General features: G+C 44.0%; 1 protein-coding gene across 4 annotated transcripts in view; it reads right to left on the bottom strand.

The window, feature by feature from the left end:
- The window catches only part of BCL11B (BAF chromatin remodeling complex subunit BCL11B), a 91,467-nt gene that overhangs the window by 37,256 nt on the left and 39,314 nt on the right, over positions 1–14,897 (bottom strand). For 2 of the 4 annotated variants that reach the window (XM_040602242.1, XM_040602243.1), the window contains exon 3: positions 11,253–11,468. The exons of the other annotated variants lie outside the window; for them this stretch is intronic. In XM_040602242.1, coding sequence (XP_040458176.1) covers positions 11,253–11,468 — 216 coding nt within the window. The remainder of the gene's footprint in view (positions 1–11,252; positions 11,469–14,897) is intronic. 4 annotated transcript variants of the gene reach the window in all.

Here is a 14,897-nt window from a genome sequence, read left to right as displayed (position 1 = left end):
ACACTTTTCCCAGTGAACCTGTCAGACCTCTCTTCCTCCTCCTTCAATACCCACAGCCTCCCATGCTGAGCCTTCCCTCTCCCTTCCCCAGCTCCGCATACACCTGACTGTAATAACAACAGAGATACCATCTGGGGTTAGCTCATTACATTTTTATTACACTTTTGTTTATTTCTTCATAAATATAAACTGTTGTTACCTGTGCAAGCCTGTGCATCTAGCCCAGTTCTGGTGAGCCTTAAAAGCCCCAAACTGAAAATAGCCTAAAGATGTGAAATCACAGCCCAAAAGGCAGCCAGTTAGCCAAGGTATGGAGAGAGAACCATTGCAACATGCAGAATGTAGGGATGGGTTTATATTTAAGATTTCCTGGCTCGGAGGTACTGTGTTAGCTAGTTAGATGTGGTTATAAATAGAAGCGCTTGCTGACATTAATCACAATAGTTTGGCGATGTGGCTACCAATGTGAAATTACAGAAGAGACAGGTACCTTGCAAACCTAAGCCTAGTTTATCATCGGCCAGATCATTTATCAGCCAGGGAAAATGACCTTTCCTCCATGTTCTGTGATCTCATGCAAACGGGAGTCTGAGCAAGAAAGGGAGGAAGGGGTCTTGGTTTTTTATTTGATTTGGTTTTTCATTTGGTTTAATGTAACTTTAAGAAATATTAATCTGCTCCTTCATTTAATTTCATCTGTACCACTGGCCAAGAGAAATGCACTAATTTATAAGTTGAAGCAAGCCTTGAGATAATGTCACCCACCATTCATCCAAATTTGTCACTAGCATCCCATTAAAGCCGTAATTATTTTTTAATTAAAACTAAGGAAGCTGGCATGCGTGTGCCTACTTTATACATCTGTTATGGGTTAAAATAGCTTTTAAAAAATGTTTTTTTAGACCGCAGTCTTTTGTGGCCATGGCCTATGCCAAAGAAAACGCAAACTTGCTTATTTTCTCCATGGGGCGCAACACTGCCTATGTGTGCCTGAACAGATTCGACTGGCCGTGAAAAGAATTCTAAATAAAACACAAACATGGAATTTGGCAACGCCACAGAAGCGAGCTTAAGACTAATTCCAGCATGCGGACGGCTCTCACACAGCAAGTCTGGCTCCACTATAAATGAAACCAGGCTCTGTAAAATCGCCAGTAAAGTTTGAGTTAGGATTTAAAGAGACAGCACTCTTATTCCAAGGTTTAAGGGGGAAAAAAAAACACACGCACACACACACGCATACCCCCGCTTATTAAGGAAATTCATGCTGGCCCAATAAGCCTGTACATTGCAAGCTGTGTTTACTTTCAGCAGTCATTTCCATTTAAAAAAATGTGAAGTTAAAAAACCCCACAAAAAAAACAGCAAATCCACTTTGGACTCGATTTTTAGGAAAAAAATGGTGTAATTATTACTGCAGGGACCACTGGCAGAGACAGCAATGAATGAAGGACCTACCTGATGGCAAAGTTAAAATGATATATTAAAAAAAGAAAGAAGTATGAATGCTTGGGGCAAAGCAGGGGAACAGAAAGGTGTGGATGGAGAGAAGCTCCATGGCCAGGGTGGCCATGGACAGAGCAGCTTGTTCCCATCAGACGGCCCAGCAAGCGAGATGGTGACTCACTGGGACTTGCTGGAAGGGAGCTATATGCAATACAGCCCCATTCTGTCATGCAGAGGGGCAAATCTAACCCTGGGGCAATGAAATCCCCTGGGTAATACCTCCCTGGCAGTCCCAGCCAGCCCCAGAGAGCAAAGATACCTGTGAAGAAAGAGCAAGGAGAACGTGGGATATAGCATTCACTCATCTTTACCTATTAAGGAGAAAACAAATTTATGAAATCTCAGTTTATAATCACAAGACACGGCCTGGTGAGCCTAGCAGGAAAGGGCAAGGAGCAAAATATTTAAGACAGTGATGGTACTGCCTCCCACACACTCTTTCCCTTATAACTCTGGATGATACCACGCCACAGAATTGAAATTATACCTCAAGTGCCCACATCAACCCCAGACCATCGGGTCTTTCCTCGAAAAGGGGAGAGCAGAAGGAAAGATTTGCTGGCCAGCGGGCTCTAAATACGGGAAAAGCTCAGACATTTATGAGTGTGCTCAACGGCACTAATGAACGTTGACAGTGGTGTGGAGGCAGGGGCTAGCACCGCTGCAGCTTTCACACCGTTCCTCCTGGAAAATGTGCAGAGAAAGTATGAAGGAAATTGGGAAGGAATTTACAGCAGTTCCACAGAATTATTTTATAACTGCTCTATGTATCTATTGATCATGATAGCAAAGTGTTTGGCTTCAACAGACTACAGAGCTTTTAAGATTCCACCTCAAATTTACAATGGAAGTATTAGTTCAGTTTAAGGGGAAAAAAACCCCAGAAAAAAACAGATAAATAATATTTTTTATCACTGTTATTATATTTTATAAGGTTTTCCAGAAAGGTAAAGTTACTCACTAATCTTGTCCTCACTGTAGGCAAAACCACAGTGATCTTATTCCCAGTTTAATCGATGGTTCACACATTTTTATAAAGGATTTGGATTAATCAATCTGTAAACACGCAGACCTAATTTTTGGACAGACTTTGCATTCTAAGCCTGTCTGTACCATAATAAATGAACTTATCTTTGTTCAGCTAGAGAGGAGAAAACAACCCAAATCTCTGTTAGAAGATGCAATCTGAAAAAACAGTTCCCCCGCAGGCAAAGGGCACTGGTACTATGCTGAGGTTTTACAAGGTTCTATGAATTTTTGTTTTTCACCCTGATCACCTGAACAGATTTACATAGCACATATTTCCCAGCAATATTCTGATCCTTACTTAAATCTCTGTACATCCCCGAATTCCATAGCTCATGTTCACAGCTGGCATAACAATGCCACCGAAGTCAAAAAACACATCCTAGAAAGGGATGCTCAGCTAAGGGTCCCTAGGCAGTCCCTAGCCCCTCAGCAGGCTGCTGGCATAGCGCAGCACACCCTGGAAGCGCCATGCTTGTCACGCAGCCATGGAAAAGACGTAAGGATCAGGTTTAGATCTGGGTCTCACATGAAGTAATCTAGGTCAAAACAGCACATGTAAGGAGACAGTCTGAGACACAAAAAGGATAAGATGCTCCCCTTGTATTGCCAGGGGATGTGCTGAAATTAATACATTTACAGTTGGCTCCAAATAGCCAAGTGACATTTCAACAAGCATAAAAGCTGCAGGTATGTTGTGCAAACTGGCTTCTCTCTAACCAGAGATTTTTTATGTTAAATAACAAAGAAAATAATTTAGAAAGCACCATTTCATGGCATGATTCCAGCGCCTGTGTCTCCCCACCACCCCGCTTAGCGCCTGCATTAACCTCATTCCAGAAGTGCCAGGACCTCTGACTCTTGCAGCTGAATACCTAAAAAATGTAAGCTTTCTCTATGTGGGATTTTTTGCCTACTTCCTTCCAAGTGCATGTTTTACTGTCTCATTGAATCTGGCTTCTCCAGTTTGTGCTACTGTGGGTTGCATTAGCTGGAACAGGGACCCACAGAAATGGTTTCATTAAGACAAAAACAAGAGGGAAATAAAGATAGCAAAGGCATGTACCATACTCTAGCCTACCAGATTTCTGTACATACTGCAAAAATGCTTGGAAAAAGCCTGTCCAAAACAAAGCAAACAGCATAAAAGCGTATGTTGCTAACAGTTGCTCAGCTGTTTACTGCTCAGCAGAAAGAAGGACCAACATGCAGCACACAGGAGCCCAGCAGGGCACATGCGAGGTGCATCAGCATGGCTTCTTTGACTTAAATCCCTTTCTGAACATAAAGCGTCCCATCTGAGCGCAGAACTCTTCCTTTCATCTATTTTTATGAAGTACTCAGAAAAGAAAAAAGAACCCAGGTCCTCTGAATTAGGCAGCTCTGGAGGGACATGGGGTAATTTTTTTGCAGTTCTCTGGCCTAAACCTGAGCAAACCCAGGAAGAATACGTGATCCAACTCCTCTAAAAAAAATAAGATAAAATAAATTAAAATTATTTCACTGCAAAATGTACAATGCCTCACTATTGCCTCCACCTTCCCACTCTGGCCTGTGAACTAAAGAGTGGTTCTCATCACAACTACCTACACCTTACACCATGGCTCGCCCTACTTCCTTTGGCGCTGAGCATCATATTTGTGCACAAGAGATTTATCTCTGTTCTCAAACAGCCCAATTCGCTTCCTGGCTCAGACACACAGACACATCCGCATGTATCTGACAGAAAGCGAGAAGAAAAGTGATGGCAAAAAGCTGCTGCTGAAGGGGCAAGAGAAAACTCCATCCTGAATACGCCAGGTGAGGCTGTACAAGTGAACTGTTTAGCATATGCTATGCACAAATGAATGGCAATTTACTGAGAGAAAGAAAGAATAATTGCAAACGTTTATGCCTCATGCATGTGTATTAAAAAAAAAAAAAAAAAAAACAGCTCTTAGAAAGCTGGTTGTTGCCCAACCAAAAGGCAAGGCACCTGACGAACACTACCCCTAATTTTGTTGCTTTGTAGGTGATTGCTTCCTTCCTTCTCTTCGTGCAGTTGATTTCTTCTCTCTTTAGGAAGCGTTCACCAAGAAGCATTCAACTCCCTGAAAAGGGTGGGAAGGAGGTGGCAGCAGGGAGAGGATGGTCCTATCCTGCAAACCATCCCAGTGGTTACTCTGCTGCGGAAACATGAAAGCTGTGCTTGTGAATACAAACAACGCACCATGCTACAACTTCAAAAATAGGTCTGCTCCTCCTTTGTACAGCCGAGGTGCTTCTGGACATATCGGCTACCGAAAGCTGCACGGTGGTGCCCAAACCTTGCCTACTGCGCACCAGTAAAGCAGTCTTTATCTGTGCTGGTGTCTTCTGGAAACCACTGCACGCCAAGAAAAAAAGACGACTGATTTGTTTGGGTCTTCTGTCAAAGCAGCAGGCACCTTGCCATCAGTTGTGCCACTTTGTAACCAAGCTACTCTCTCCTTTCCAAACCACTGATACTCCCAAATATTTAATGAATCGGGGGGGGGGGGGGGGGGGGGGGGGCGGGGAAACAGGTGTTATTATTAACAGGAACAACATGGCACAAGAAAGGAGCCCTGTAAAAAAAAAAACTGCTCAGTGAGATAGAACAGAGATGTCCTTCCCTTGCTTTCCCCTAACCTCCCCTTTTGCCTTATCTCCCACCTGATACCAAAGCCTGTTCATGCTTTAACAAAGATGGATCAGTCACTGTGCAGTCCCAGGTACTTACCTATACTCTGAAGTCACCTACTCATAACCCACCAAACTCCAAAAGGAAATAAATTCATTCATTCCAATAAGCAAATTATAAAATCACCTTCATCCATCTTGTTCCTATATTTTAAAATTTTATTGTGGCCAGAGAATTGCTGGTTAGGCATTACCCTTCCCCCACTCACACATACACACTTTAAAAATGCAAAATCTAGACCTCTATTTCAATATTTCTGATGTCAGTGACCGGTGTCGGCTCTCCCCATACAGTAACTGCTTTAAAGCGCTGCATACAGCACTGCATTAAAAATTAATTACACATGCTATTTTATTGATAGTGCATAATGTAATGAGCACCAGCTGTGCTAAACATCCAAACTCCTTTTTAAGACAGCTATAAAAAAAGAAAGAAACTGCACTTCCAAATGCTTCTCCTGTCAGAGGAGAAAAACAGCAACATCTTGGATGGATTTGAAACAGGATTCTTTGATTTAGCTCTCCATTTGGAGCGTTTGAAGAGTTCAGACTCTCGGGCTCAGCATAGTGGTATGCGATTGAGTTAACTCTCTCAATGTTGGAGCCATTGTCTTTGCAGCAGGCAACGTTGCCTTGAACCTTTTGTCCCAAGATTCCCAGATTCAGTTCCACCCGTTAATATTGCAATTAAGGGCTTTTCTTTTTTCCTGGGATGTCTGGAAATGGCAGGCATCCAGTTTAAAGCACCTTTAAATATCGCTGTTGCTCCTGCTGGTTCTTATCTTGACATAATTAGGACTTGCAAAGTTATAGCATTCGGGCGTCTGTCTAGAACAAAGCCTCAGCCATGCTCAAATTGCCAGCACTGCTGCCCCATGCAGCACCCTAATTTTAGCTATCTCTTTGCCATCTTAAGGTCTCTTCACTGCCTCTTGACAAACACACTCTTCAGTCAAAAAATCAGTTTGTGATTAGATCCATCTATTTTGAGTTTGGATCTGATTTTAATATCTGGTGAGACAGAGAGCTGCATAGACAGACGGGTCACATATGATTTTAATACTTGGATAGATGGATGAACACATAGATTGATAGATAGATGAAAAGAGGGATGCATACAGTCAGACTGATGCATTACACTTTTTAGTATATACATCTCTCACACCTCCCTGAACTCTGTGAGTTCTGTCCACAAAGTCAATTCTACTATAGCATGCATTAAATATTTCACTAAAATAAATAAATACGAGCAACCATGACTAATAGGAACATCTCTCCTGAATGTTAGACAGTACTTTATGCAAACCTTTACGCAGCAAACCTAAAAGATACATTTACAAAAGGTCTCAGGGAAACCTTAGATCTTTACCCTCAGACACATATACCAAATTCCTCTTTCTCATCTCAAAAAAGGACCCAGTGCTGATCAGGAATCAAATTTTAATGGACTTTTCATTAATTTTTTTTGAGATTCCACTCAACAAAAAATGAAGAGTAGGGTATCAGCCATCGTCCTGGGACCTGATGAGTTAGTAGGTTTTTGCTGGATGAGTTTTCATTCTCCACTCTGATTACTGTTTTGTTTTCCATTGATCCTCCTGTGTTAATAAAACCCAGTCTGGAGTGAACAAAAGCTTGCTTCTTGTTCTAGTAAGAAGTGTGCCGAGTGCATACCATATCATTAACATAAAAGTTTTTGAAATAATACTGCTTTCTAGGCAGACTGTATTAATTGCATCAAGGTTTTTGCAGCCGGGTGGTCTAATCTAGCTCTTCTTATTGGCTGAAACCAGTTATAAAACTGACACAAAATGAATACAGTGATAAAATTGAAGGAGGGAAAAGTATTCTTTTTAAACCTATTATTTACTTACAGGTACTCCTTTTATCTTTACTGTCACCTTAATCTTTGCCAAGAAAAGACCAGCCGAGTTAAATAATGCATTAAGTAGAAATTCAGTAGCCAAGTAAATTGGTATTAACTTTACAAGATGACACTGATTTTCAGAACGTTCTAATGACCAATACAGCTGATTCCTTGAAAAAACAGGAGCTTATTCCTCTCTTCTGAGCTATTGCTCCATGCCTTCCTCTATTTTAGATCCTAAACTTCACAGCCCTCTTCATTAATCACTGCTGTCCATGCACACTTGCTGGTTTTATATACGCAACTAAGTATCATAATTGTTTTCCACCTCTTCCATCGGCCTACATGCAGGAAGGAAGCAGTTTCACTGGTGAGCTGAATATATGTGTATTGGACAGATTTAATTATCTTTACGGAGCTATATAAACCCTCACTTGTGGGCCCAGGTCCAAAGATTTTTGGATCAGGTACATATCTGAATGCACACGTATGGGATAAATTATTGTCTGTGCCATTACAAACCCCTTTGTCTTATGCCGATTATAATTCCATCTCTGGGGTTTTTGCATGTAGTATCTTCAGGGCAGGGACTTTTTTCTTTGGAGATCACACTGTAAAGTGCCATGCACTTCTGCGCTGAGATTTTCAAAGCTCATTTCTCGTTAACTTTAATGGGAAATGGGCATCCAAATCTCTTAGGCAGCTTTGACAATTTAAGCCTTAATGTACAATATTAATAAATCAGCATCATAAAAAGAGCCTTATGAAGATGTATTGTGAAAAAATAGCCCCACAAAAAGCATTGCAGTGTATGTGTGCACGCATACAGGCATATACTTTTCTTTACATAATTACGTCTCTCAACAATCATTTGCATGCCTCTGTTATGCGAAAAAAAACCTGTGTGTGTTTTACAGTTACTCTGAGCAGTTGCAATTCATTGAAATGAAATAAAAAGCAGGCTCAAAAAAGCACCCTGATCTGGCAAGGGGTAAAGCAAAATGAATGCTTTGCCCATTTGTATTTTAGATCCAAGCTACACAACCCTGTGAATTTCATGACTCTATTCCAACTTCTAATTAAATAGGCACTAAAAACATTTAAATGGGAGAACCCAATTGAACAGACAGAAGCCTCCGAGGCAAAAAATAAATAAATAAAGAGACTGAGAGAGAGATTGTTCCAGGGGTAGATATTTTTTTTTAAAAAAAATCACATGGAAAAACATAGACCTTTATTCCCAAATTCCTCATCCTGTGGTACCCTGAACACAAAGAACTGAACAGAGACAGAAGGGACCATGACCAGCACCAGCCGAGCAACACAGTGGACACCCAAGCAGACTTCCCAGCGTCATTTACTGTGATTGAAACTACTGTCAGCAGTACGTTCTCTAAAGATCGCAAACAGCTCCGGATGAGGCAGCACAGCTTCCCCTGTGCATGACTGAACGCTACTCAGCATGCTGGGCAATCGCTCTTATCTAGGTCGGAGATTTATTTCCAAATGCAGTTTTCACACGTGCATACCCCAAATCCCACCGGCAGCCAGAAGTTTAGATTCTCCAGCACAAAACTGCTGGGACTCTTGAGGGCCCGATATGTGAGTGCTCAGCAGAGATTTGGGAGTACCTGCAACTTCAAGCCTTCAGAGTCACAGCCTGCTTGAGAACTGCATGGAAAAACTCCAGGTCCTGAATTAAATGAATGCTGAAAAACAGGAAAGGTAAGAAATGATGAAGGAGGAGGAGAGGCGGGAACTGTTGATGGCTTTTGTTCAAAGAAGGAAACAATTCCTCAGAAGCAAGAACAGGGCTGACAGAATAAAAGGCTAATCAAGTCAGAAAGACAAGCAGATCTCTAAAGCTGGAGCAAGTGACTGTTGTAAATGTCTGTATTAACAAAGAGGGCACAATGCAGGGATCGTCACTAGATTATTAGTCAACACAAAGAACTCTTTTTTCTTTTATTTCCACAAAACATTTGGGGGGCTAGAATGATCCCGTAACCCTTACCACAGGGTTTAAACCATGCCCAGGCTCATGTACAGTGAACGCTATAGGAGCTAAGAAAGAGTTAAGTAGACATAATCTCCTTTTTCTAGGGAAGAAAATGTTTCTTTCAAGCAGACCTTGACCAGCTACTGTCATAAACATGTAGCATGCACTTTGATATAACCTATTCTCTAAGTGCTGCAGACTGCAGCAGTAATTACAGGAAGCCATGATAACAAGCCTCTCTCTCCACAGAGCTGGCACCGCTCTCCCAGCAAACAGGCAATACTGAAAACTCACAGTGCACAACTCCAAAGTGAGAACTCAAAGTACGCAAAGTACAAAAGCCTCACCTTCCCACATTTTTTAATATTGCTTCCTTTTCTATTTTTAGTTGTACTTGCTTCCCTCCCTACTAGCTGCTGGCATCAGAAGCAACAGGGAAGCAGGGCATCCAGTTCAGTTACAGCTACCTGCCTACCAGAGGCACCTCTGTGCGTGCTGCACCAGCGAAGACAGAACAGCAAAACATGAGATCAGTTCCAGCTTGGTTTGCTGGTTACAGGGAGGAGGGAAGGGGGGAGGCAGGGGAGCTATCTCACTTTCTGCTCCAGCGCTTACCATTCAGAAGAGCCCATCTCTACACCCACCTCAGGCCAGTTGGTCAATCTGATGAGGCTGATTAATCCAGCATCGCCCCCATGCTGCGTACAGCAGCTCACATAAGAAATCTGACCAAATGCCCCACACGGTGCATTGCTGCAAGCCCAGTGCCTGCGCCTCAACACAAGTGGCTGAGTGCAGGCTGAGCCTCTCCCAGGCAGCACGGGAGCCTTCCTCACATGCCCTGAGCTTCACCCAGGGTCAAAACAGGACCCTGCAGAATGTTCTCAGCTTCATCTCAAGAATATTTTATCTTTCAAGACCAAGGGTTTCCAAGATGCAAATTTAAATTCCTTTCAAAACTTTTTGTTTCACTTTATTACAGCAATGGGAGATGTACAGGGACATTCTCAGGAGATATAGCGTACTGCAGCCAGGTGGTACCACTTCTTGGGGAAGGAAAAAGCTGAGCACAGCAAAGTTTTGCCAGCTGCAGGGGGACATGAGGAGTCACTTCCCAAAGGCTTTTACTCCTGATAGTCATTGCTGTCTTTCTAAATCCTCTGGTCCTCATGCATTACTTATCCAGCATCATTCTGGCAACTCCCTATTAAAACTTCACACACGTTAGCATGAATGAGGGCTGCAGGATTTGGCCCACCACAGTGAGATTCCATAAACACTTGTGGATTTTGCCACAACTGTATTTTCTTTTAAGCCCTACCCATTTTCACCTCTTCAGCCCGCAGCTCACCATAGACCCAATCTTGCAACTGAGCCATGCTCAGAAACACCCACTGATTTCAAAGAGATCACTGGGTTTTAAATGATGGGGTCTGGCGACAATATGTCCGTGTCCTCTTTGGCTAGCTCGCTGCACCCTCATTTCCACATCACTTTCCCCTCCTCGCGGTGGCAAAAGTCAGGCATCCAAAAGGAATAAAGGAAAGAAAAGCTGATGGGGGAGAGGCAAGGGATGCGTGGCAAGTTACCAAGGAGTGTTTTCTCAAAACAAGGGAGAAAATGGCATGGAGCACATACATCCTGTGTGCACATGGACGCAGAGGAGAGCCTTTAATATGAATGACTGGGGGGGTGGGGGTGGGGAGGGTGGGGGGATGGGGGGAGGGGGAAAAAAAGGAGGGAAAGAAAAAAAAAAAAACCCTCAGATGTTAAATGTTATCCAATTAAGCTTAAAATAAACAGCCCAGAGAGATGAAATCTTGATACTGGGGTATCATGTTCTGTGAGGAGTCTCAGGCATTTGTTCACAATGTGGCACAAATGGCCCAGTCATGGCTGCCAGTGACAGCTGAAGGTGGGAAGGCAGGAGGGGAGGGATGGGGAAATGGAGGGATTTGCACACCCTTTCCCCCTCCCCATCCTCCACTGGGGTGGAGGGGGAAGGAGGAAGGGGAGAGGGATAGTTTAGGGCATTTTCTCTGCCTTCCCCACGCAACCCAGCAAAGGCAGCTCTCCCACAGCAAAGACGACATCACTTGGCAGCACTACTGACCTTCAGATAGCAACAAAAAAAAAAAAAAATGTTTCTATTACCTGACAACTGACAATGACATCCAAATGTGCCTGACGTCTCAGTCTGAATCTCAGTCTGAGTCCCGCCAACTGAGACTGCACGTGCACCACAGCAGGGCAGGCTAAGGCAGGGCGGGAGGGAGGCCAGTGCGCGGAGAGGTGACGTGATCACGGATGTGTGAGGGTGGGAGGAGGCAGCTATGGGAGCCCCCGGCAGGTTTGCAGGCCTGGACGGCCCTGGAGAAAAAACAATAGAAAAAACTGTCAGTCGGATCTAAGTTTGAAGGGACAGAGGAGGCATCATCAGGGGAAACAGGTGAGGCAGGGGCTGGCTGCCTAACGCACAACACGCTTGGTCTGAACCCCTCTCTGGGTCTGGCTGAGGCTGGTGGGCTCGCGCCGGGCAGGGAAAGAGCAAGAAGAGACCTGGGGGACCCACGAACCAAGGCTGGGGGCCCACGGAGGGCATGGAGAGGCATGAAGTGGAGGGGACAGGCGGCCCTGGCATGGAGCAGAGCTGGAGGGGGGCAGACATCGCCACCGGCACTTGCTCAGGGACCGAATCAAAAGGGGGATTATTGTTTTACGGCTGTGTTAATGCATTGAGCCGACACAAAACTGGGCAGGCTTTCTGCCGAGCCGCCGCTGAAGTGGGCTCCACACACCAGCCTGGACAAAGTGCAGTGACTTAGAGCTCAAATGGCTTCAGCGAGGTGCCAGGAGCCGAGCTCCCAGAAGGAAGCATTGGCGGCTGCTGTGCTGCCTTCCCGCTTGAGCTGCGGCCAGTTGTGCATTTTGCATGCCCCGATTATGCAAGCTGCTTCCCTATTGAGCCTGCGAAGAATGGAGCAACCTTTTTCCTGGTAGCTAAAAGAGGATATTGTAACCTCCAACGGTATTATTTATTTTTAACCCCTCTAGGAATCACCTACCATTTAAAAGCTGTATTTAAGAGTTTTCTCCTGCTCCACTAGAAATGCTCGCTCCTCCTGGCACTAGTCCAAACTGAGTTCTGCGGCTTTGAAAAACTAAGATACAAGTCTTAAATATCGATCTAAACCTGCACAGATACATGCACACACGCGTGCACGCACACAGAATCAGGTATGAGTCACATTTTTGGCTGGTGCAAATTAGCAGAGTTTAAAGGGAAGTTGAGCAAATGCCACCACTTTACATCCACAGAGAATCCACCCCCTTAATTTAAAACTATGCCTACCACTTAATTATTAAATAAAGGGTAGCTACTAATCAAGGGCAGTTTCTAAATGAAGATATGTGGTGGAGTGGTCGCCATTAAAAAACTGGCATTTGCCAACAGTTACCACACAGTGGTAGATCAGAAACCACAGTTTCCCCCTGTATTTAGATCAGGAAATATGTGTGTTAATTGTGGGGTATCTTCTGGCAAATGGTCTTTTTTTTTTTAATGGCGGCAATTCTGGCTGCACATGCATGTGCGCCTTGCAGATACACGCAGGCACCATGGCAGCAAGGAGAAATATTTATCTGTGTTCCTTCCAATATTTTCCAAGGGACCCTTTCCACCTTGAGAGTCCTGATTCGGAAACTAGGCCTGCATGTTGATCTGACAGCTACACATGAGGCAAACAGGGATACTTCATCCTTGGCACAGCATCCAGCACTCCAGTCTGCAAGGACTGCATTTGATTTTGTCGTTTATCTTAAATGGCTAAGAGACCACCAGTGCAAAACATTTGTGTGAAGCTTTTGCCAAAACCACAAGTGAAGAGTCTAAATTCCCTGTGTAAATACTTGAGCTTCAAGCATCACGACAAAATTTGTGCTCTTTTGTGAGGACTGGTTTCAAATAGAAGCCATCTCTGTGGCTTGTGGGACAAGGAAGGATTTTTTATTTTAGGGGACCAGTTCCTTGGCTTTTGTAACTGTTTGATCTCCCTGGAAGTAGTACACAAGCAGTAATGATAACTACTATCCAGACCATACCTGTGTTGCATTTTGGGCAGGGTTGTACACTAGGTATGTAGAAACTGATGTCAGACAGAGATTTCTGTGTGTTTATGGACCACTCTACTGTCACTGTAACATGAATGACAAGTTCGGGTTTTTTATAAAACAAACTAAGACTAACAGATTCCCTCCAATGACTTAATTATATACTATATTCCTAATATTATAAAAATAACTAGGCTAGCATAGGCTATGTCGAGCTGCCTGGGCACTCATCCTTGCTGGGAAAGTTGTGAGCTTGAAATCGGGATTTAGAGTAGGACCACAGGGCAGCAGCTACATCTCACATTACACCTATACGTGTCTGTGGCCCCACCATGACTAAGGTCCTGCAGTCACTCATCCCTCTGCACGTTGTGGTGCCATACTAGAGGTCTGGAAGGAGCTCATCACACAGAGGAACTATATGAAGCCAGGCAAGCGCACCATCAACCGCAACTGCATGGGGTTTTAATGTGGAAGTGCATGGGTCCTAGCACTCACCACCACCCTGAGAGCAACAGCCTCTCCTCTAGTCCCAGTGGGCTGCACCTGCCCATTGGCGATGAATTTGATACAGTTTGCATAGCCCTGAGGTGTCCAAGAAGATGCTAAGAGCTCACCAACTGGGTAGAGGGAAGCCCTCCCTGCTCTTGTGTAATACATCTCCTCTAGTGTAGAAGGGGAATTAAGGCTTCAAAGAGGAGGTTTCTAATCATCTGGGCAAAGGGATCCTGTAAAAGCCTTCTGACAGAGGTACTGGGGGCAAGCCAGCAATCCACTTTAACAAGGTACCTAACAAATTTATGGGAAGGACTATATGAACGAGCTGCCAATGAATGGTTGGAACTGAACATGTCACTCAGAAGGTGTTTTTATGTCCTTTGATGTATATACAAGGAAATATAAAAAGCACTAACCTATTATTAGAAAGGAAAGGGTTAGTAAGGGAGAGGAAGAATGGACAAAGAGAGACTCCGGCAGATGCTCAGGGAATCCCACCACCACTCCTGAGTCCAGCACTAAGAGGCAAAGACTGCGGGGCTACCAGACCAGGTGGCTGAGTCTGCCTCTACAAGCAAAGTCAAATCAGGTGATTCCTCCTCCTCTTTGCCACCACTTTAGGGTTTGCTCCTTTGTCACAAATCAGAACAGTCCTATCTAGAATGAGATCGGTGGCAAATCATGAAGGGGAATCATACCTACTGGCCTCAAGGAAATGCACAGAGAATAGGGGTGCTCCACCATTAGGTACGTGATACATTTTTATAGCTATAAAAAGAGTAACAGTGGTGCCCAGAAACACTCAGCTTGTGTTTGCTAGCAACATGTTCATGTTTTACCTCTCCAGCTCCTCTTCTGTGGGATTTTTCCCCATAAAGGCTCTATCTAAAGCTGAAAATGAAGACAGGGGCTCTATCATTCTTCAGCTTAATTGCTACAGGTGATGGACAAACACAAAATGAACAAACAGACAAAAAGATAAACAAATAAGGATAGGTAGACAGACGGTATCCTAAGGTGGTGCTGAGAGTTTTCTGCCTCAAACTGTGCAGCACCAGGCAAGGGAGGGGGAGCCAGTCTCTGGAATTCTATGGCAAATTGACCACATCGTGTTGCACAAAGGTTTCAAAAAGCAAACACCCCTGCAAGCCACCCCTGACTGCCGCAAAGTGCACAGCAACAACGAGCACT

This window comes from Falco naumanni, chromosome 7 (assembly GCF_017639655.2).
Source record: "Falco naumanni isolate bFalNau1 chromosome 7, bFalNau1.pat, whole genome shotgun sequence".
In the NCBI taxonomy this organism is placed as follows: domain Eukaryota; kingdom Metazoa; phylum Chordata; class Aves; order Falconiformes; family Falconidae; genus Falco; species Falco naumanni.
The sequence above is the reverse complement of the archived record's forward strand: the minus strand, read 5'-3'. Positions and strand labels throughout refer to the sequence as shown.